The 23,856-nt window shown below is 46.7% G+C and overlaps 2 protein-coding genes across 3 annotated transcripts in view; one reads left to right on the top strand and one right to left on the bottom strand.

Moving 5' to 3' along the window:
* Positions 1 to 19,328, bottom strand: part of BICRAL (BICRA like chromatin remodeling complex associated protein) — a 99,041-nt gene extending 79,713 nt beyond the window's left edge. For both annotated transcript variants that reach the window (XM_045843106.1, XM_045843108.1), the window contains exon 1: positions 19,283 to 19,328. The gene's annotated coding sequence lies outside the window, so the exon portion shown is untranslated. The remainder of the gene's footprint in view (positions 1 to 19,282) is intronic.
* Positions 19,329 to 19,535: 207 nt separating this feature from the next.
* TBCC (tubulin folding cofactor C) lies at positions 19,536 to 22,576 on the top strand. Its single transcript, XM_045844147.1, has one exon. It carries the CDS (start codon positions 19,565 to 19,567, stop codon positions 20,600 to 20,602), a length of 1,038 nt encoding a protein of 345 aa, XP_045700103.1. The 5' UTR covers positions 19,536 to 19,564; the 3' UTR covers positions 20,603 to 22,576.
* Positions 22,577 to 23,856: the final 1,280 nt, after the last annotated feature.

Raw genomic sequence — 23,856 nt, 5'->3', positions numbered from 1 at the left:
AAATGGAATGGAAGCCTGCCAGTCGTCAAGTGTCACCGCAGCGCTCTGGGGGCCACAGGAGGAAGGGGGCCTTTCTGGCCAAGGAGAGGGAGACAGGAAACATTCAACAGCTGGGTTTTAAAGGATGAGTAAGAGTTCTCCAAATGTGGGGAAAGAGGGGGAGAGCTCCAGGTAGAGGAGCCTCACAGGCGGGGAGGGGCTATGGGGGTCACTGAGTATAAATGAGGTGGGCTGCAGCCAGGTAGATGGGCTTGTAGCTCACCGCGGGTGTGTGGATGGCTCTCCAGGCTGCTCTCCACACTGCCAGTCACAGTGCAATAGGTTGTGAAATTCGTGAGACTGGGACCAGCTTTCACAGAAAAGTGAAGTAGCTTAGAATAGAAACTATCCGACTGCATGGCAAGTAGTGACTGTAAATTTGTGAAATTTGTTTCTGTTATAAGTGCGTCTGTGTATGTATGTACTGGTTTGTGATATAAAATGTATTTCTTACTGTGGGGTGATTAAAATTTTTTTTTTAAATCCTGGCAAAGGGACAATTGAGGACAGTTAAATAAGAGATCACAATGAACAGATTTGAATTCCAAGAGGATAAGTGTCGTGGCGGTGTGAAACACGGGTGGCCAGAAGTGCAGGCTCTGGGGACAAAAGGGTGGAGTGTTTTGTAAGGCCTCCCCACACTGTGCCATGTGGGGGGCTCAACAGCAGAGACCTCTGTCACACAACTCGAGGTTCCTGGCACAAGACACACAGTAGGCACTGAATAAATGTTTGTTGACTGAGTGTAGTAACTAATCTTCAAGGTGACTCCCAATGAGCATCACCTCTAGGTACTGTCACTGTTGTAAACCCCTTCCACACTGGGCCAGGGTTGGTCTGTGTGACCAATGCAATCGGGCAGAAGTGACTGTCACTTCTGAGGTTAGTGTATAAAAAACTTCAGCTTCTCTCTTAGGTGCTTCCTCTTTGACACTCGCTCTGGGGGCAGGGGTGGCAGCTGCCACACCATAAGGACGCTCCGTCTGTAGAGAGACCCACATGCTGAAGAACAGGTCTCCAGCCCATAGTCAGTGAGGAACCAAGGCTTTCTGCCTGTCCAGGACCCAGGTCACCCCCGAGACCACCCTTCGGATGACTGCAAACCCAGGGGACAGCTTGACTACAACCTCAAGACAGACCCTCATCCAGAAACACCCAGCTCAGCTGCCCCTGGGCTCCGGACCCACCAAACTGTGATATAATGGATGCTTGCTGTGGTAGTCTGCCAAGTTCAGGGGGACTCTGCTAGAGTGAAGTTCTGCAGCAATAGACAACCAACCCACTAGTTTACCCCTGAAGTCTAGAAGAGTCGAATGATAACAATATATTCAAGTTATCCATTGTTTACTATTGTTTTGCTTTTTCAAAGAGTCTGTCACACTCACCTTCAGCCTGACCAGGTTAAAGAAAAAAGCCCCTGACCCAACCTAGACCAATCAGATTCTCTCCTTTGGTTATTAGTACTTGGGAAACTGGGTCAGCTGTGGGGAGCAGGCTAGAAGGCTGGAAAGACTTGGGGTCAAGGCCATAATTCTGGGCCACTTATGACGGGACCCTGAAAGTAGAGAGGAACAGAAAGGCCAGTGTATCAGGGAGAAGAGGAGACTCTCACTATGTGTAGAGGAAGGGAAGAGGGGAAAACAAAGAACCTGATCATTTTTTCTGAGATGGCTGCCATGGCATACATGGGGGTTATGGAGGGAGGCTGGACAATGGAATCACATTTATCAGAGGAAGGGGAGCAGGATGCAGAGGAGAGGTGTGAGGATGGAACCCTGGGTCTAGGGACTTTCGAAGTCCAGGAAAGTTTTGGGGTTCCGTAATCCAGCCCCTGCGAGGGACCTGCCTCCTGCTCAGGGAGCAACAGGGACAAGGTCTGGAGCAGTTCAGGCTGCTGGAGGGATGCGCGTGCTTAGGCCCTCTTAGGAGGCAAATTAAACAGTAAAATGCACCTGTGTCTCAGATCAAGCCTATGCTTTTTTCCCTGAAAAAGTAACTTTGCTTTTTAAATTCTCTGGCCCTCCGAAACTCATCTACTTCACCACTGGCTGACTCCCCTATAGTTGTCCCACACAAAGTGAAAAAATTAATGACATTTCTTACAAAGACCAAATCTAACATTTCATAAAGTTAACATATTATGTATAGAAGCACTTAAGTAAAAATTCATTCATTTTTATTCTGCAAGTTTCCTTTTGTGAATTTCCTTTTGTGAATTTTTCGGGTTCTACACATTTTCACAAGCTCTGGAAAAGGCCCAAGTCCTCCTACTGGGGACTGCCGGCAGGGTGTTTCTGGAGTTTGGGGGCTCCTGACTGTGAATTCTGAACATTCTGGGGTGTCCTGTCTACAGAGGCCCAAGCACACGGACCCACGGATGAGAAGGGTGGAGCTGTCTTCCTCCGCAAACATTCATACAGAAGAGGCTGGAGAGTCCTTAATTCCACCCATCACCTTACAGCGAGGTACACTGTGGCCCAGCGAGCAAAAGGCACCCAGGAAGTCACCTTTGGAGGTACCTTATGAGCTAGAGGCAGATGCTGGCCAGAAAATGGGCCCCTTGCCTCTCTAGAGTGGGACCCCACTTGCAGCCTCTACCAGTGCTATGATCGTTAAACCAGTAGGGGTTCGGGGTGGTGGCAGGAGGTTCAGGATCGGGGCTTGCCCCAGAAGGTTGGCCCCTGGTCGCCCCAGCCCTGACGCTTGAGGATAACTAGGCACCCGGCGCTTTTCCATAATGGCTCCCGTCCTCCCTCTCCTTCCATTGGGTGCTGGAGGTGCACCCCTAGCTGGCGCCTGCAGTTGGACCCTTGACTGAGCATGCTCAATCAAGAGGTATTTAGATGAACACCCCATACCCAACCTGGGAATGCCCCTCAGCCCTGGGTGTTATCTGCCCAGCCACGTGACCCTCCCTGCCCAAACGGTATTCATCCTCAGGGGCACGGGTGCCCCTCTGGCAGGTCCTGATGGTACTGTAAGCCCCATGAGGCCTAGCAGCCTTTCTAGTGTTTGGGTTGGAAGATTCCTCTTCCTTACAATTTATTCCCCATTTTACTTGCTCATTTCTGAGTGAGTTCCGTTTCTTGCAACCAAAAGATCCTCAAATACACCAATGTGCCGCCAGCCAGCTCCTTCCAGCACTGGCCAGGGGAGCAGTTCCTCCTGCTGTGTCAGGCCAAGTATCTCTCCAGAGAGGAATAACAACTTGCCAGAGACTAAGCTTTATTATTACTACTATGCAAAACTGCTAATGATTGAGTAAAAGGTTCTCAGACCATCCAACTCCCTCCGTCATTCCATTTGCACTCAGTACACCTTCGGTTATTAATGTACTTCAGTTTGAAAAGCTGTGTTCTGGCCAGCTGACCTAATCATCCTGGTGGTTGGGTAGACTCATGGACATTATAAATTCACAGACAGGCTTTCGAGTACAAATCATTCTCGAGTAACCTTCATTTCACGTCCACTGGCTTCCATCAAGCCCTGTCATTTATCCAAAGCACTGCTGCAACAGCCTCCATAGCACTTCCCTGGCTCTGACCCTTCTCTTGAACTCCTCTTCCTGAAACACCAGTCTGATGCCTTGCTCCCTGCTCAAAACCCTTGGGTGGGTCCAAAGTCCTTCCAGAATGACCCTAGGCTGCAGCCCCATCTTCTACCCACTGCTCTGCTCCTTCTGACTACCCTCCACTCCTGCCACCAGGCGTTGCTTCAAGCTCCTAAAACACAATGGGTGCCTTCCCATCTCTGCTCCCATTTGTCCTATTGCCTGACACTCCCTTCCTGTGGGGCCTCACGTGCCTGCTCACTTCCCTCACTCCTCTTCTCTGTCCTTCGTGCTTCCATAGAACTTCCTCCCTCCTTCATAGCTACCCACGCTGCAGTCGGCTCCACTTACAGTTAGTTGTCTCCTTGTCTATCCCGGGATTGTGAGCCTCAAGGGAACAGGACTCCACCTTGTTCATTGCTATACCTCCCCTCACCCCAGGGCCGGTTACAGCATTTTACATCGATACATTAAGCCAACATTTCTTGAGGTTTACTGGATCAAGGCACCTGGCTGGTGCTGGAGGTAGAAGGCACTCAAGTAGCCACTGAATCAATTACAGTCAGTTGGGGTGGCACAGACAAGCCTTCCATGCATGGAGTGATCCAGGTGAGGTGCCCGCCTGGCCTCCGCACATGCAGAGCTCAGAGAGCAGAACTGTACCCCTGGTGACACACACAGTATGGCAATGAATGAATGAATCTCAGCCAGACTGTCTTTTAAATAAAAAGTGCGGCACCATTTCTCACACCCGGGTAAACTAACATGCCTCTCCCCTCGTATTCTCTTTCCCTGGCTTCCTACAGTCGCAATTATGACTCACAGGCACTTCACAGAATGCTAACTTTAGGTCAACGACCTCTGGAGAATGGGGGTGGGGTGACCCCACCTTCTCCCCAGTTATTGGTTTACGTGTTTTAGAAGAACTGCACGTGCACTTTCGGCCAAGATGGAGGCATAGGTAGACACACTGTGCCTCCTTCCACAACCAAGATAGGGACAACAACAATTTAGAAACAGAATAGCAACCAGAACAGACAGAAAATTGAACTGTATGGAAGTCGGACAACCAAGAAGTTAAAATAGACACATTCATCCAGACCTGTAGGAGGGGCGGAGTCTGGCAGTGTGGGCAGCTGGGCGCGGGTTGCAGTGCGGAGAGCAGAGAACGTTGGGACCGGGAGCGTTAAGGAGTCCGGGGAGTGCAAGACTGCAGCAGCTGGCAGACCCAGTGAGGCAGCAATAGTGAAGCAAGGCACTGCACTTAACCCAGGATCCCAGTGCTGGGAAATAGAGCCTCGGGGCACTGACTGAAAACACCTGTGGGATTGACTCCCCTTGTAGGGAGAGACTCTCAGACTCACAGGAGAGGTCCTTGGAAAGTCCCGCAGGGTGCACAAGCCCACCCACATGGGAATTGGCATCAGAGGGGCCCAGTTTGCTCGGGGAAAGCAGCGGAAGGGCCTGAGGTCTGATGGAGAGCGGAGTAAGCGCCATTGTTCCCTCTTGGACCCTTTCCCCACATACAACGTCACAACCCAGCGACTGGGGTGCCCCGCCCTGGTGAACACCTAAGGCTCCGCCCCTCATACCTAACAGGCATGACCAGACCAAAGGGAAAAAAAAATGACTCAAACAGAAGAACAAATGAAAGCCCCAGAACCAGTACTTTTAAGCGACTGAGAGATAGCCAACCTATCAGATGCACAGTTCAAAACACTGGTGATCAGGATGCTCACAGGATTGGTTGATTTTGGTCGCAAAAAACGAAAAAAACGAAGGTTACAATAAGTGAAATGAAGAAAAATGCACAGGGAACCAATAGCGATGGAATGAAAGCTGGGTCTCAGACCAATGGAGTGGACCAGAAGGAAGAAAAAAACATACAACCAGAAAAGAATGAAGAAATAAGAATTTAAAAAAAATGAGGAGAGACCTAGGAACCTCCAGCACATCTTTAAACAATCCAACATCCGAATAATAAGGGTACCAGAAGGAGGAGAGGAAGAGCAACAAGTGGAAAACTTATTTGAACAAATAATAAAGGAGAACTTACCCATTCTGGCAAAGGAAATAGACTTCCACAAAGTCCCGGAAGCTCAGAGAGTCCCCAAAGAAGTTGGACCCAAGGAGGAACACACCAAGGCACATCACAATCACATTAGCCAAGGTAAAAATGAAGGAGAGAATCCTAGAAGCAGCAAGAGATAAGGAGACAGTAACCTACAAAGGAGTTCCCATCAGACTGTCAGCTGATTTCTCAAAAGAGACCTTACAGGCGAGGAGGGGCTGGAAAGAAGTCATGAAAGGCAAGGACCTATATCCAAGATTGCTCTATCCAGCAAAGCTTTCATTTAGAATGGAAGGGCAGATAAAGTGCTTCTCAGATAAGGTCAAGTTCAAGGAGTTCATCATCACCAAACCCTTATTATAGGAAATGTTAAAGGGACTTATCTAAGAAAAAGAAGATAAAAAACATGTATAGTAAAATGACGGCAAACTGACAATTATTAACAACCACATCTAAAACAAAAATAAACTAAGAAACAACTAGAACAGGAACAGAACCACAGAAATGGAGATCACATGGAGGGTTAGCAACAGGGGAGTTGGAGGAGGAAAGAGCGGGAAAAGGTATGGAGAATAAGTAGCATAGATGGTAGGTAGAAAATAGGCAGGGGGAGGGTAAGAATAGTATGGAAAATGTAGAATGTAAAGAACTTATGACACATGGACATGAACTAAAGCGGGGGAAGGTGGGTGGAAGAGGGTGTGCAGGGTGGAGGGGGATGAGAAGGGGTTAATGGGACAACTGTAATAGCATGGTCAATAAAATATATTTAAAAAAAGAAGAAGAACTGCACGAGTCAACCCACAGTGACTTTATCGTAATTCTTTCAAAAGAGTCAGCATCTACGTGTGACAGTAGAAGCAGAAACTGGTCCTAATTTGTCCGCTGACAATCCCTGTTCTGTCCCCAAATCTGCACACCCCGAGGCTTGTGGGAAGGCCTCAGCTCAGGGCAAACCCAAGACACACCACACAGCGTCCTAAAGAGCATAACCACTCAGATAATATCAGAGTTTACATAGCAAGTCCTAAAGCATCGGTTAAGAAGTATTGGAATAAGCAACAAAAACAAACAAAAAACCACACACACAGGTTGTCTCCTCTTTTTAAACAAACATGAAGATTTCTACATACTAAATTTTCATCTTCCAGAGGCCATAGAGGGTGGGGTGAAAGTAGGTTTACAGTTGTAAGTACTCAAAGCGCAGAGTTAATCCCTGTATTATTATTATTTATTAATAATTGTATTATTTTCCATAAAAATAACTGTAAACCTGCTTTTGCAGGTTTAATAAATGAACCCTGTATAATAAATGAACACTGATTCAAATCAATGCTCATCCCCAGGTTCTGAAAAGGCAGCAAAGCCTGTTACACAGGCTCCTGGCAGCCTCTGCAGCTGCCTGCATGGGGCTCCAGGACTGGCCAACTTGAAGAACACAGAATGCCTGCAGCAACTTTGGCTCGTTGGGGACTCACACCCTTGTCAGGAACCTGTCCTGCTCAGCATATTCTCACGTCACAAGTTCCACTCAAGCTTCACCCTTCATTTTACGGTCATTAATTCTTCAGACAGAAACAAGCTCTATGTTACTATAAGGAAGTTTGCTCTTAAGGAAAAGAATAGTAAAATTGCCCGCAATGTTCGAACGCAGATGGAGAGCAAGGGGTGTGGCTCACTGGAGCTAAATGACTCTCTGTCCCGACCCATGGGCCTCGCCTCCCAGAATGTACTCAGATTTGTGCCTCAGCAAATTTCAAATTACTGCATGTCAGGGGCCACTGATTCACCATGGAGAGCGGAACTCCCAGCTGTTAGAGCCGCCGATCCTTGCACTGTGGCCCCTCCAGCTCATCCCCACGGGCCACAGCTACCTTGTCCAAGTCAGCATCTCTCACTTTTTATAAGCAAACTTTCATTATTCTTACAAAAGGAGCAGAAAGTATCTGCAGCGCAAACAGGCTCCCACTTGACATTTTGCAAGAATTGGCTCAGCATCCACATTTTCTTATTGCTATCATGTCAGAATGATGCAAAAAGCATCCCTTATCCACGTCAGTGAACACTTCCAAGAACCATACTGTGCAAGGTCTCACTCATGAACCTGTTTTCCCAAACTTATTTGATCATCACCTACAAAAGGAAATACATTTTATCTCACAAGTCATGTATGTGTATATTTAAAATACATACATATAATATAAATCTATTTATACCACACAATGTATGTGCTGACACCTTATATTCTATTTTATTTCTTTGATCATTTTTTATGTTTTTTCTTTTATCATTTTTTTAAAAGACTGTATTTATTTGAGAGAAGGAAAGAGAGGGAGAAAGAGAGAGAAACATCAATATGTGGTTGTCTCTTGCACACCCCCAAATGGGGCCTGGCCCACAACCCAGGCATGGGCCCTGACTGGGAATCAAACCAGTGACCTTTCAGTTTGAGGTATGAGACACCCAACCCACTGAGCAACACCAGTCAGGGTATCTTTTATCATTTTTTAAATGCAAATTGTCATCTACTAAATGGATTTCATGACCTCATTGGGTTGGAACCTGTGCTTTATAGTATTTCACAGAAAAGTGGCATCTCATATAGCAAATAAAGAAATCCTAAAGAAGAAACCCTAAAACTAGGCAGAAGAGTTGAAGAGGAATAATTTGTTCCTTCTTATTTAACTTTCACCTGCCAGGATGCTTTACAAGCACAAATCTTAATGAACGAGCATTTCTATAAAAGCCTTTAAATTATCTCAAAACCTGTGCATCATCAGGCTTTCTTCCCTGACACTGAGGAAGAAAGAAACCAAGACAGAAAAGATCTGTACTAAAAACATCTGTTTGGGAATTTAAATCTGGCCATGTCTTTTACAGAATCTTAAAATTACTGCTGCTTCAAATGCTCTCCCTCCTGGCACGGTTACGAGGAAGATGAAAAGAAATAACCCAAGGAAGGTGCCTGGTGGCTCCGGCCATCATCAGTTCTTGGATTACCTTTTCCTGGGCCTGTCTGCCCTCGGAGGAGCCCAAGGGCTCCATCACCCCCTGAATACCTGACAGCGGGGCCACAGAGAACAGAGGGTCCCCTCAAGGAGTTTACTGACTAAATGTATCATCACAAACTCGGACTCTAGAGTGCCTGGGCTGAGTATTTCATTTATTCCTTCCACAGATAATCACTGTGAGCCTCCTATGCTGGGCAGGATTCCATACACTGGGATTACGGGGGCATAAAAATAGTAGACACAACCAGAGTCCTCATGGAGCCCACAGCCATGTGAGAGTTTACGTTTGTGAAAAGACCACACATAGCTTTTGTATTATATAACATATGATTGTGTTTACACTCCCTTATCTGTAAAGTGAGGCAAGATTAGATCAGTGGTTCCCAAAACTGAAGATTTCACTGACAGAACAGCTTTCATACAAGAAAAACTTTAAAAAGAGAGAAAAGGGATATAATCTCACAATACTGTTCTTTAAACTGAATGAATCAAGTGGCGTTAAACAAAATCACTATACATCCTTATGTTGTCCTTTTCGTTATCAGCCAGTTTTTGTCCCAGTATTAAAGGATCCCTCATGGGCTTGGTCAGTTCAGTCTTTCTAGGATTCTTTGTGGGTTTTTGTTTGTTTGTTTTTTCAGCACTATTTACATGCTAGTTCTGACCAGATTTCCCTCAGAACTGTAGAAAGGCCAGAGAGCTGTTCACAGAAGAATCATTACCAGGCTCTTTCCGAGAAGGTCAGGATGTACACGACCAGTTCTCCTCACCCCTCACTTTGAGGGCTGGTTGGTGCAAGGGGATGAAGATCCAGTGACTAGAAGGCAGGAAGCAACCCGGCGGCTATTGAGGGTCTACTACAGGTCTGGCCCAGTACTTGGTGCTTTGCCACACATTACTTTATTTAACATCACAACAGTCCTGGGAGAAATATATATCTTTTTATGCCCACTTTATCGTTGTTGGAAACTGACGGTAAAACGGTTAAGTGTCATGCCCAATGTCACACAGCTAGTAATCAGAATTTAAACTCAGACCTGTCCACTTATTACCACCACCGTAGCTCACTAACAGGAAGAGATATGAGAAAAAAACAGGTGCAAAACAGTTTTAAGAGATTCCTGTGCCTTTGACACGAAAGGAATTGAAACTATATTCAAAAGACAATTTAGATAGCGACTATATCTCTCTCTACCATAGAGTCAGAAGCGTAAGCACCTCCAAGTCGGCCTCTTTCCTGGCCAGCTCAGCAGATGCCCTCCCTTCTGTCCCTTACGCCAGAAACGACAGCAAGCCCCCCGACTTGTTTCTAATCACAGTCCTGGGAGAGGTCTTGCTTCTGGCCCAAGTCTTCATCCACTAACACATCTATTTCACAAGCATTTTTATGCACCTCCTGTGTATCAGGCACTGTGCAAAGCATACGGTATGGAAAAAAAAAACCTGGAGGAGCCCAGGCTGCAGGACAGATATCTGTAAATGTATACTGTCCTCCTAAGCTGATGAACACTCACCAAGAGCTAAGAGAAGGAAGAGTCCAGATAGGCTTCCCGGAAGAGATGTGTAAAACAGGTCTTGTAGGAGGCAAGTGATGCAGAGAGGATAAAGCATGTGATCGCAGGCCGGAGAAAAGGAGCAAGCGGTAGGTCCCAAATGGCCCCACAGCCTCTCTCCAAACCTGCTCCTCCTGGCTCACTGTTTCAGGCACCAAGATCAGCTCGCCCAGCCAGATTGTCCCACAGTGTTTCACCCTTCTCCACCCTCACCCCGTCTCTGCAGCCCAACAACACGTCCTGGCCCCTGCGACAGCCTCCACACTGACCCGGGTTCACTTTTACTTCACTTGAATCCATTCCACAAGGAGCATCCAGACTGATCTTCTGTTAAAGGGAAAGGGGGGGGGGAATAATCTGATCCTGTCATTATCCTGCATAAATCCTTCAGTAGCTCCCAGTGCCTTCAAGATTAAACCGAAACTTCCTGAAGGGATTCGTGAAGCCCTTGTTGGCCTGGCCTCTGCCCACCCGTCTACCCTCATCTTTGACCTCCGCTTCCAGCTCCAGTGTACTTCAGTTCTTCTAACACGGTGGCTCACCACCCTAGTTGCCCATTAGAACCACCTGGGGAGCTTTAACAGCTCCAATGCCAAGGCCCCACTCCGAGATTCTGGTGGAATTAGCGGCGGGAGGCCTGGCTGTCAGGGTGCTGCAAAGCCCCCACAGGATACTAATGTGAAGTCAGGTCTCAGGACATTGCCCTGACGCATCTTTTTCTCACACCCAGGTTTGCTGCATACACTGTCTCTGCTGCTTCCTGGCCATGAATCAGAGGCTTTTCGTCTCTGCTCACTGTTGTACTTCCAGCACCTAGAACAGTGCCTGGAACATACCGGTAGTTGGTGCTCCATGAATATTTGCAGAAAGAAATGAATGAATGAGAGACTCTGCTTTCTCCCTTCATTGGGTTAGGCCTCAGTCATTCTTTAGGATCCAGCTTAGAATTCTTAAGATACCTCAACTACCAGCCCTGATGCCCCTGGTCGGGGTTAGGTGACCTTTGGTGATCTCAGCACCTAAGATCCCTCCCAATATACCATATATCACATTAGCCTGTAATTGCATCCCTCACTCAGCCTGAAAGCTCCGAGGGAGCCCTGTCTATGTGGTCATCAATATCCCTCCATCACCTGGCAAAGTGCCTAGCACACAGTGGGTGCCGACTGAACAAACAGAAGTGAACGAGCATGGTGTGTCAGTGTAATGGCAGGGCACGGTGCAGCCGGAGCAAAAGCAACAGTGGGAGAGGAGGCTGCTGGAGAGGCACCCAGGGCACACAGGCTATGAAGGGCCTGGCATCCATCCACACTAAGGAGTCTGAACGGTGTTGTACCATGGGGAGCCAGCAGAAGTTTTAAGTGACATAATCAGCTTGAACTGTGGGACAGTAAGTTGCTAAAGCATGCGAGACTGGGGGAATTCAGAGAAACACAAAGGTAGGGGACCAGCGGGGTGTAGAGAAGATGAAAAGAGGGTCCAGGCATGAAGGGAGGAGCCAGACCTGAGAGACAGACAGAGATGACGGTGCTTGCAGACCGTGTGGCCCGGTGAGGGAGGATGCAGCACTGTGGGTGACTGGCTTCCTGCCTGCCAGGCTGTGGGTGTGGCGTCAGGGGCAAGATCAGGTGTGGTGTCATGACTGGATGGGTGGAGTTAAAAGCTTGAGCTCAGCAACCAGACTGTCTCCATTCAAATCTTAGATCCACCACTTGCTAGCTCTCAGTCCTAAGGAAGTCACCTTCACCCCTTCAGTTCACCTGTTAATGGGGATAGTAGTACCCACATCGCAGGGATGTTGTGAGGACTGGATAACGTAATACATATAAATGCTCAGCGGTCACCTGGCACATCGCAAATGCCATAGAAGAGTTAGCAAAACTATGGATACACAGCCTGGTGGATCATCTGCAAAGATGGCTACCAGCAATTCCTTCCATCCCTTTAAGAGGTGGAGTCTGTTTCTCCCCCTCTGGAATCTGTGCTGGCTTTGTGATGTGCTTTGACTACTAGGGACACCATGCCAATTCCAGCCGCAGCATTAAGAGGCCTGGGGGCACCTGCTTTTGCACCCCGCTCCTGCCCCAGAAGCCAGCCATCTTGAGAAGAAGCTTGAGCTTGACTCCTGAGACTACCGAATGCTGAGAGACCGGGTGTGAGAGGGAGCCACACTGCCAGGCACTGAGGCGTACCAGCGGACAGTCAGCACCAAGGCCCCAGACGTGTGAGTGTGGCTGTCTTGGAGGCTTACAGCCTCAGCTGAGACCACAGAAGTATAAGAAATAATAAATCATTGCTATTTTAAGCTGGTAAGTGTGGGTTGGTTTGTTACACAGCAATAAATAACTGAAACTCATGTACAGAAGGAAAAGGACATCACTGGAGCAATAGGGACTTCATTTCAAGTCATCTTAAATATTAGGTATTTTGGGTAGTAGATAATTACATGGATAGCACATAGTTATGTGGAAATATCTAGACAGGTATTGGAAGTTCAGGTCTGGCCTCAGGAGAGAGGTAGAGGGAGGAGACAGAGGTTCAAGGGTCAATCAGCACATGGGCAGGTCTTGGTGTCCTGGGAGCAGTAAGCTTGTACAGGAGGTGAGAGGGACAAGGAAAGAGGTACTAGGATAGAACTGGGCCTCCCAGATATTTCAGGGATGGACAGAGAGAAGTTGGTGAAGGAGACAAGCAGCAATGACCAAGGATGGACAGAGAACTAAGACAACCAGGAAGCGCTGTTTAGGGAAGGGAGAATTGACAGTGTATAGCTACTAAGGGCAATGGATTTTTTAACAAAGATTTTATGTATTTATTTTTAGAGAGAGGGGAAGGGAAAGAGAACCAAAGGGAGAAAATACCAATGTGTGGTTGTCTCTTGTGTGACCCCTACTGGGGACCTGGCCCGCAACCCAAGCACATGCCCTGAATGGGAATCAAACCCATGACCCTTTGGTTTGCAGGCTGGCGATCAGTCCACCCAGCCACACCAGCTAGGGCCAAAGGGCAATGGATTTGAAAGTTAGGAGGAAATGGTGATGATAGGACAATTTCAGTTTCAGATAAAGTGGCAGAGTAGAAGTCGGATAATAAGGGGCTAAGGAGGGAATAATAATTGAGAAACTGGACACAGCAAATCTAGATTACTGTTTTTAAAAGGCTGTCATTAAAATGGAACTCAGAGAAAGAGAGTAAATTAGTGGTTGCTGAGGGGTGGGCATGTGGGAAATGGTGAAGGTAGCCAAAGGGTACAAACTTCCATCCTGAGATGAACAAAAGTGGCGGATGAAATTTACAGCATGACTGCACACTTGGAAGTTGCTAAGAGAATGCATCTTAAAGGCCTTACTGCATAAACAAAAATGGTAACTATGTGAGGTGGTGAGTGTGTTAACTTATTATTGTGGTAACCATTTCTCAACATGCACATATAGAAAATGATAGTGCTGTGCATCTTAAACTCACAGTGTCATGTCTCAATTATGTCTTCTTAAGCCGAGGGGAAAATAAACCTAATTATCTTACCCCCCAAATTAAAACAAAATAGAATAAAATTAAAAGTCAGTTAAGAGAAGGAAGAAACCTAGAGCATTTACTTGGGTGGGTGCTAGAACAAAAGGAAAATTATTTTAAGTTGAGGGAACTTGCTTGCTAAGAGGAGAGGCCAAAGAAAATGCCAGAGATTAAAGATCCTGAAGAAAGAGAGGATGACCGGTGGCTGGAGGTCCTAGGAGATGTGAGGGAAGGACGTGGAGGAACTCAGACTTTGGGTGAGAAGAGAGAGACACAGAGGCAGAACTTCACGGATAAGGTAAGGCATTAGTGAGAAGGGAGGCAAGGTGAGGCCCACGCCTGGTGGCCTTTTTCCTCTGTGAAGAGCAGGGAAGGCCGTGCTGAGGGGCTATAGGAGCCAAGACTCCAGACTCTCATGAGGATTTCCTGCTTCTGAGGGTCAGGCTGTCCATACCAGCCTCTCTGCTCTGCCCGCCCCAAATTCCGTCTCCTTCCCCCGAAATGGTCCCCAGCCCAGACAGTCCCCTGGAAAGTTCTCATTCACTCCTTCATTCATCCTCCAGGCATTTCTTCACATCCATACCACTGAGCCCCATTTCCCTGGGCAACATACTCTCCCTCTGCACACAGGGCTTTGAAACCTTCCCCGCACTTCTCAGAAACTCCCAGTCCTTTCCTCCCACACCCAGTGAAGGACCTCACTGCCTACTTTATTAAGAACACGGAAATTGTCAGATTCATCTGCCAACTACCACACACAAATTTACCTCAGGCTGCACAGTCTCCTGCTGATACAGCATTTTTAAACTGCAGTTTAATTTAGGGGCTCTTGATCAGCATTTTTCAATGCAATAAATAGAACAGAAAATGGCATCCATTGCACATGGTAATTTACTGTTTCCTAAAGCTTCTGTATCAATTATGATGAAGCTGAGGTAAAAAAAAGTTTATGTTGGAAAACTTTCATGATAAAAAGCTAAAACAATACTGCAACAGAGAAGCTGTCCTCCCCAAAGCTAATTAATCCCTGTTTTGGGTCCCCACCCCCCAACTTTTTCAGGACCTTTATATTCTGGACCTTAAGTCTTCTCTTTCTGTAGAAATCAGAAACACCTCATTGTTGCCGTCTCTCCCTCCCTCGCCCCCTCGGTTCTCTCCCTTCCCCTTCCCAGTCAGACTTCTCCGAAGAGCTGTGTGTTTGACCTGGCCAGTGTGGCTCAGTTGGTTGAAGTGTGGTCCCATAAACCAAAAGGTCAGGACACATGCTTAGGTTGCAGAGTCCGTGGTTGGGGTGCATGCTGGAGGCAAGCGATGATGCTTCTCTCCCTCTCTTCCCATGTCTCAAAAAAAATCAGTAAAAAAATTTTTTTAATGTTATTAAGATAAAGTTATCTGTCAGCTCTATTACCCCACTCCCATCCCTCATCTCACCCCTGCAGTCCGCCTCCTGCCCACGGCGCCCCTCTGATGCAGCTCTCCGTGAAGTCCCAGGGACGCCAGGAGCCATATATCTAAAAGGCACTTTTCAGTGTTCACTCCCTTCTCCTTCTGAATTCCTTCTCATCCTTTCAGCAGCCCCTTGGGGGAGTTTCCACTCACCTCCCTAACAAAGTCAAACCACCCACTAGCAGTAAGCTCGGTTCTTCTTTCCTTTGTAACAGTTGTCAGCTGTCACTTAAAATTTCACAAGTTTGTGTGATTATTTGCCTAGATAAGGCCTCCTCAAGGCTAGAGACTGAGTTTGTCTGTATTCACCTCGGCAGCCTGAGGGACTCTCTGGCTCAGTGCTGGACACAGTCAGTGCTTAATAATCTGATGTCAGATAAGTAACACAATTCCTGTCTCTGTGCTAGGCTTTAGGGGAAAAGTTCTGGGAACTGAAGAGTGTCAGGGAGGAGCAGAGCCAGGGCAAAGGTGGAAGGAAGGGGCTGCCCCTGTCCTGCTTCTCAGACCAATTTGAGGCCTTTTCAGGAAGATCATATAACCCCCCAGCTATCATCTTTCACTGTCTTTGTGTCAGAAAAGTCAGGGACCAAGGTAGGAGTATTTGCCTACCATTTAGTACTTGACATATACAGCTCTCCTTCTTCTTCTTTTTTAAGATTTTATTTATTTTTGGAGAGAGGGGAAAGGAGCAAGAAAGAGAGGGAGAGAAACATCAATGTGTGAGATATACGTTGATTGGTTGCCTCTCGCATGCCCTCAGCCCCCAACCAGGCACCTGGTCTGCAACCCAGGCATGTGTCCTGACTGGGAATCCAACCAAGTGACCTTTTGGTTCGCTGGCCAACGCTCAATTCGCTGAACCACATCGGCCAGGGCTAGAGCTTTTTAATGAATGCTTTATATCCATTCATTGGGTGACACCTCCTTCTGGCATCAAGTGACTAGACTACAAGGTCTCGATCTGTTTTATTGTGCCTGAGTATAGCTGGCATCTTCCACAGCACTGGTCCCTGACAAACTCCACAGAACAGCAAAAGGCCTTATTTTTTGCTGTATAGCCACACCCAAAGACTGTTTCATTGTGCTTAAGTGCTTTCACTACTTAGTTATTGATTTTCTGTGGCATATCAATATATACACATTCACTTTATGACATTTAAAGATCCAGTACGTATGATAAGTATTTAAAGTCTAACAAGCACAGGATGAAGATGCAACCAGCACAATTCAGATGGTCCGAGACTCTGCTGAACAAATGACCAGGTTTTTTCCCAACAAGACAATTAGAAAGAGGATTTAAAGGTGATTTAAGGGACATACTAACTAGACAATCATATGGAATTTGCTTGGATCTTTATCAAATAGAATAACTTAAAGGAAATCATAGGATAATCAAAGAAATGGGAATATAGACTGGAACTGATGAGATTTTGAGTGTGGCAATAGTTGATAGTATTATATCTTAAAAAGGCAGTCCTAATCTTTTTGAGATATATATTGAAATTTTTGTAGATTGTAAAATGTGAAATAATATAATGTCTTGGATTTGCTATAAAATAACCAGAGTGAACTGGGATGGGGAAGAGGCCAGGGTTTTAGAAGAAAGAAGACTGTCAGTTGTTAACGGTCCAAACTGGGTGATGGGTACACCCGACATGCTTCTCTCCGCTCTACCACGTTTGAAATTTTCAAAAAGTTAAAAAGCAAATCTAACTAATAGAATCCCAAAGTATCTATTTTTAAAGTATTTTTAAAGTCTATAATACCTTAAAATTCTTTCACTTTTTAAGATGTCTAAAAGAGAGCAGCACTTTGATTCACAAGTTTTTTAAGGTATCTTTGAAAGTAGGATGCAGAACTCAGGGCTGCACGCCTTTTGTCATATTTCTGTTGTAGCACGCCACCTCTTTACTTCTTACCTCTGAGGAGCTGTGATCTATTTCCAGGGTACACACTGAATTGACTGCTCTCAAATGTCAGAAAGAAGATACAAGTACAGTCTGGCAATGCCAGAGGTTTCACAGCCTTCCTACTGCTTTCAAACTCGGAAGTATAGCTTTAAATCCGTATCTTAACCTAGCAGTTCTGCTGGAGGCTGTAAAAAGCTGTCGCAACAACACTGCTTGATGACCACACCACTGAACCCTGCCCGGCCCCACTCAGGCTTCACATTAGTCTTTGAAACTGCCTCTAACACACTGGGTCAACCGGTGGCCTGTTCATGTTTGTCCTTTGCTGCTTCTTTCTCATTAAAGTCTGAACTAGCCAATTTAAAAATATTCAGAAACTTCTGAAGTCTACTGGATTCTATGCCAAAATCTGTTGGGACAGAAATGAAAGTCCTGAAAGAGTTTAATGACATCCAATTGCCCTGTGATACAAACTAACAACCACTCACAGATTCATTATGGCTAATGCAGAAATGTTGCCTGACCCCAGCTGTAATTCCCAAGTCCAGTAAACCTTGTTTGGCTACAAACTTTCTTAGTTGTTGTGAAACAGATTTTGCTGAAAAAACTTAGGAAAGGCAGGTCAGGTTTTTCCCCCGCCCTAGCAAAATAAATCTCCAAATCTTCCTTGGTTAAATCAACTCTTCATAAAATAAAGCAGTTATTGCATTCCTCTGCAATGCAAGACTCAGACAAGATAACCAAGTATATTTCATTCACCAGCCTTGGAACCATACCTCACAAAGCCCAAAAACACTCATCTATCTTGTCAATGAAACAAAGCAAACAAAATGAATGCTATATACCAGCGTAAGCACAGGCATTTTCATCGGGAGGTAAATGGGGGGTAAGCACCCCCATTTCCATCGGGTGCCTGTGCATAAATAGTCAAAGACACCTACCACCCCTGCGCAGAACTGCGAACGGGTGACCTGTGCTTTCAGTGGGGAAATACAGATATTTATGTGTTGTTTTAAATGGGAAGGAAAGGAGGAAAATAGGGCGTGAAGACTTGGGATGAGTCTTAATTCTTTCTCTTCCCTCCCATCTTGCTCTGCACGAAAGTGCAGGCATATCGGTGAAATGTCAAGTGACAGTTTCTTGGGCAATTTAATACTTCAATTAAAAACGACGAAGGCAAAAAAAATGTGGGGGCGAGGGGAGAATAAAGGTGAAACCCTAGATTGGGAAGGTGGGCCCGGTCAAAGAGGCCCCTGCTCTGTGCCGAGCTCCACCGAGCACCCGAGGTCGCTGCGTGCCCGCCCTGCCGCGTCCAAGGTTCTCGGCGGCCGGCTGCCCTGGGTTTTGCTAAAGCCTGCGCCGTCTTTGCAGCCCACTCACACCTCGGGCTGGTCCCGACAGTAGGCTAGGCTTACTCACTTCCGGTGACAAACCCCTCCCACCACATCTAGCAATAATGCAACATTTCCCCCGTCCCTTTCCGAAAGACCGACAGCCCCAAGGAGAGTCGCAGAGCCTGGGTCTAGGGTCTCACCCCGGCGCAACCAGCAGCGCCCAGATGCGGAGGGAGTGACAGCGAAAGCGGGGAGAGGACGTAGAAGGAAGGGGAAGGGGGTGTGGAATCTCACCCCCCCACCCCCACCCCGCCGAATGCCGCAATTGGCCAAAAAAATAGTAATCCGTTTTTAGGCTCCCCTAGGGCCCTCTGAACCCGGTTGCAATGAGGAACCCAGTCTCTCCCATCCGGGTGCCCCTCGCCTTCTCCCGCGCTAGTAACTGCCTGCGGAGATCCTGGAACCTCAGGCCACGCCAAACTGCAGAGGCTCCGGCGGGGGGGGGGGGGGCGGGTAGGATAAGCGTTTTGGGGTGGCAGGAATAGGTTGGGGGTACGGGGTGGTGGAAAAGAAAAGAAAAAAACAGAGGCATGCAAGCGGCTCCCTAGCCAGCTGTTCCAGCTGCCGCTTCCTCCGGCGCGGGCCGGGCGGTGCAATATTCCCTCCCCCCTCCATCTTTCTCACCACTACCTGTCCCCCCAACCACCACACGCACACATTCCCCCCACCAGTAGCGGATCTCTGGCCTGTAAGGGGATAGTAGGGAGGAGCTGGGGGGGAGGGGGAAGCCTGCGAGTTTCTAACCTTGTTCTTATAAACAAACCCACATGTGCAGCTGCCGCTGCTGCAACTCACCCCACAATCCCGGATATAAGTCCTGCCCCTTTAAGAGGAAAAAAACTTCCCCCGCTTGCCTCCCACCCCACCCATCCACAAGGACCTTTGTCTCTCCACCCTCTTTGTCAGTCCGCCCCACCCCATACCCCCCTCCAATGGGGATGAACCAATGGGCGAAGAAAATAAGGCCGGTCTTCTGACGTCATCGTAGCCGGCCAATCAAAGGACGCGTTGGTGGGAGACCTCACGGAGGGCGCGCCCGGAGGAAGGAATGCAGGAGAAAGGAAGCTTGCAGTCAAGATGGAGACAGCTAGTTGTTCCGCTGCCGTCGTGGGGAACGGGGATACAGTGTCCCAGCGGGACCGCAGCCTGGTGCCTGAGCGGCTTCAGAGACGAGAACAAGAGAGGCAACTGGAGGTGGAAAGACGGAAGCAAAAGCGGCAGAACCAGGAGGTGGAGGAGGAAAACAGCGACTTTTTCGCTGCCGCCTTCGCTCGGGAGCGAGCAGCCGTGGAAGAGCTTCTGGAGCGCGGGGAGTCCATCGAACGACTGGAAGAGGCGGCCGCTCGGCTTCAGGGGCTGCAGAAACTTCTTAATGACTCGGTTTTATTCCTGGCCGCCTACGATGTGCGGCAGGGACAAGAAGCGCTAGCACGGCTGCAGGCGGCCCTGGCCGACAGGCGCCAGCAACTACAGCCCAAGAAGCGTTTCGCTTTTAAAACCCGGAGGAAAGATGCTGCTTCGGCCACCAAAGTAGATGCGGTTCCTGGCACCCCCTCGGCGGAAGGCATCCCGGCCTCCCCGCCGCCTTTGAAGGAGGAGGAAGACTTCGGCTCCAGCTGGCTCTGCGGCTTTTCCAACCTAAAGTCCCAAGTCTTGGAGAAGAAAGCGGAGGAGTTGCACCAGCGAGACGTCCTTTTGACCGAACTGAGCAACTGTACGATCAGACTGTATGGCAATCCCAACACCCTGCGGCTGACCAAGGCCCGGAGCTGCACGGTACTTTGCGGCCCGGTGACCACCTCTGTGTTTCTGGATGACTGCAGTGAGTGCGTCCTGGCGGTGGCCTGCCAGCAGCTCCGAGTACACACTACGAGAGACACCCGCATCTTCCTGCAGGTGACCAGCAGGGCCATCGTGGAGGACTGCAGTGGGATCCAGTTCGCCCCTTATACCTGGAGCTACCCGGGGATCGACAAGGACTTCGAGGGCTCTGGTTTAGATAGAAGCAAAAATAACTGGAACGACGTTGACGATTTCAACTGGCTGGCCCGGGATGTGCCCTCGCCAAACTGGAGTATTCTTCCGGAAGAAGAGCGAATGGTCCAGTGGGACTAAGCAGCTGCTACTCTTCACTCCTACCAAATTCTTTCTGTGTGGGACTGACCTCAACAAATGGGACCCCAAAGTTTACTTATTGTTGTCACACAGTGTATGTCTTGAATATTTAAGACTTGAAATTGTGATAGGCTCCTGTTTGTGATTTCCATTAAATTCGTGACAGGTATAACGCTTTATTTTTGCTACTTGGGTAATGTCTAGGAGCTGTTACTTGGCTACGATAGTTTGAAGCCATGGGGGGGAAAGAGTGTGGTTCTGTGTGTATGTGGTTTTTTAATTTGTGGTATTTAAAACTTACTGCATGATAAAGCAGGCCTTCGATAAAATACCTGTTTAATAAATGAATTCAGTAGGGCTCTAGCAGGAGCCAGTTAATGTGGGGTTAGGGTATCAAACTTGTGCAAAGTACCATTAATGAGAATTTTTTGTAATTGAAATGTTGACTTCAATAGGTATTTCTCAGCAAGGCGCTCTTTGGAAAAGTTCTTCTTTGGTCTTCAGCTACACCTTAGCTTGGGCATCTGGAATCCAGCTAGTCATTGACTAGTTTGGGTCCAAAATTTGAGCTTGGACCCCCAGAGGCTCATGAGCCTTCCCAACTGTAAAACCAACATAATTATAGCTACCAACTTTTTGTGCATTTAAAATGATATAGACACTTTTCTGAGTACCTTACATACACTTACTAAGTTCTCAAAATCTTAGGAGGTAGGTTCTGTTAGCAGTATTTTTCAAGTGAGGAAACATAAGTATGTTGCTTAAGGTCATACATGCTGGATTGCAATTTAAAACAGCTGGCTGGCTCCACGGCTCACTTTCTTAACCCACTACAAGATAGCCATTTTGAATAGTGGTAATTGAGTTGAAAGCATCGAAAATAGTTTAAAAGGGCAAATTACTTTTTAAAAATTTTCAGGAATAGTTGTGCCACATCCCCTCATACAAGAAAATCGAGGCAGACACCTCAGTCTTTTTTTATTTAAATGGTGTTAGATACAACCATGTGGTGTTAAGTATAATATATAACGTGATATTTAATGGCAGGCTGAAGAGAAGAGGGCACAGAGATGAAATCTAGCTGTCTTAATTTTTTCACTAATTTGGCTATAATTCTCTGGTTACAAATTTAGCTTTCTGCTCTATATACTACCATTCATTATTTTTTCCTGTTATAAAAATACACTTTATTTTTATTAAATTTATTGGGGTGACATTGGTTAATAGGATCCTATAAGTTTCATATGTACATTTCTGATATAAGATCTGTAACTTGAACCGTGTGCCCACCACCCAAAGTCAGACCAGCTTCCATCACCACATACTAGGCTCCCTCCACCCCCTGCCTGCCCACCCTCTTCCCTCTGGTGACTACTACACTCGTCTGTGTCCGTGAGTTTCAGTTTTATATCCCACATATGAGTAAAATATGATTCTTAGATTTTTCTGACTGACATTTTGCTTAGCGTAATATTCTTGAGGTCCATCATGTTGTCGCAAGTGGCAGTAAATGAAAAGTTGGAAGATTTTTAAAAGGTGTTTTTGGGTCTGGTTGCCTGTAACTAGTTGCTTTTTATTTGATCATTGCCACAAGTGTTATTGTACTTGAAATACCTTAAGTTTTTATGTTTAATATTTATGTTCTATCTTGTCCCAAAAAAAGGGATTTGAAGTAGTCTGTAGGATGTGTGAAATGTAACAAGACAACAAAAACACATGAGAAGGAGGAACAGGATAAAGTCTCAAACCATAGACAGAAATGAGGCCGATAAAAGTGTAGCCTGCTGAGCTCAATTCCTTAGCCAGAGGTTAATCCAGATTTTTTTCCCCTCAACTATTATCCGACTTGAAAAAGAATCCTAATCAGTTTTACAACCTGCAACATGCACAAAGAAGAGGGGGGAAATATCACTTGCTTAGAAGAAATAATCCTGGTAATAAGAGAAACATTTTCTAATAAAATTCTCAACCATGTCTTCACAGTAAAAACTATGACAAGTGTCCTGAGGCTTTGCCCCTGAAGGCTGATGGTTTCACACCCAGTGTACTCCAGGAGAAACCATGCTCGGGGCTCTCATGGGCTTGCAATTTGTATATGTAAAAGGACCCTTATTACAAGAAAGGTAACTGTAGCTAAAGAAGGAACCTCATGAACCTTTTGGCAAACCTGCAGTTTGTGGTAGATAATAAAGTCACAATATCATGACAGTTTGAACCCTGGTTAATGCTTGCAAACCTCAGCTTGCTGCTTAGCAAGCCTGTCCTGCTTTCCTGAGTGGCCTGCACCACATTACTTATGCCAACTATTCCAGATCTTTTCTGTTTTCCTACAGCTCAAAATTCCACATCTGTAACTGCTGACCTCATTTAACACATTATAGACCATCCAACCAGCAATCCCTTAACATTCCTCAATGTGTGAAAAAATTTCCATCTGCACTGGTATTCTCACTTAGAGGCATTATCTCTGGCCTAGAGTTACTACTTCCACTTACCCAAACCCTCGTATCGCCTATAGATAATGCTCCTTTTCCATACAGCCTTTTTCTTTTTCAAAAGACTGGATTTTGAGATCCTGCACCATGTGTTACTGAGTGATGTTCCAGCTCCTTCCCTCTGCTGTCAGCCATCTTAAAAGGGTAGCTTGTCCACCTACATCTATATCTACTCCCTCTCTGTGTCTTTAATTTTACCTCTTTTCTCTGCTGAACTGGCTCTTTGATGGTATCAACAGCCTAGGTACCAAATCTAATAGCTCCCTCACCTCCTCCATCTTTACCTTTTCATTCTAGGTGTAATTGAAGTTCTATCTTTCCTTGACCTCCATAGCCTTGCTCTACACTGTTTCTCTTATTACAGCTTCTATACCTGCATTAGGCTTCTGGTGACTTACAGCCATTACATGTGCGTGATGCCACAAGTTTTGTCTTGAAGTTTCTTGCATTTGAGCTCTTCAGAACCTCAACTCTCTCAAGCTTATGTGCACAGTTCTACATTTGTATCCCCAACCCCCACCCTCAGTGGGCTCACTGGCCTTCAAATTCCACGTATCCCTAAAACCTCCATTTTCACCTCTTTCCCTCCCCAGTCCCATGTTTCATTTACTGATATATAACTATTTTCCGGGCACATAGTGCTTACGAGGGCCAGCCAGGTAAAGTCAGTGAGTAAGGCTGCTGGAGGTAAGTTAATAGGGAGCTGGGGACCAGATGACTTGGCAGATGACTTCAGGGGTTTTTAAAACATTGTACAAA

Source organism: Phyllostomus hastatus, unplaced genomic scaffold (genome assembly GCF_019186645.2).
Source record: "Phyllostomus hastatus isolate PE091 unplaced genomic scaffold, TTU_PhHast_1.1 phas_contig_40, whole genome shotgun sequence".
In the NCBI taxonomy this organism is placed as follows: domain Eukaryota; kingdom Metazoa; phylum Chordata; class Mammalia; order Chiroptera; family Phyllostomidae; genus Phyllostomus; species Phyllostomus hastatus.
Note: the sequence above shows the minus strand (reverse complement) of the source record. Positions and strands in the feature narration are given on the sequence as shown.

Excerpts from the sequence above, each read along its gene's own strand:
- TBCC (XM_045844147.1), top strand. The coding sequence starts at position 19,565 with ATGGAGACAGCTAGTTGTTCCGCTGCCGTCGTGGGGAACGGGGATACA.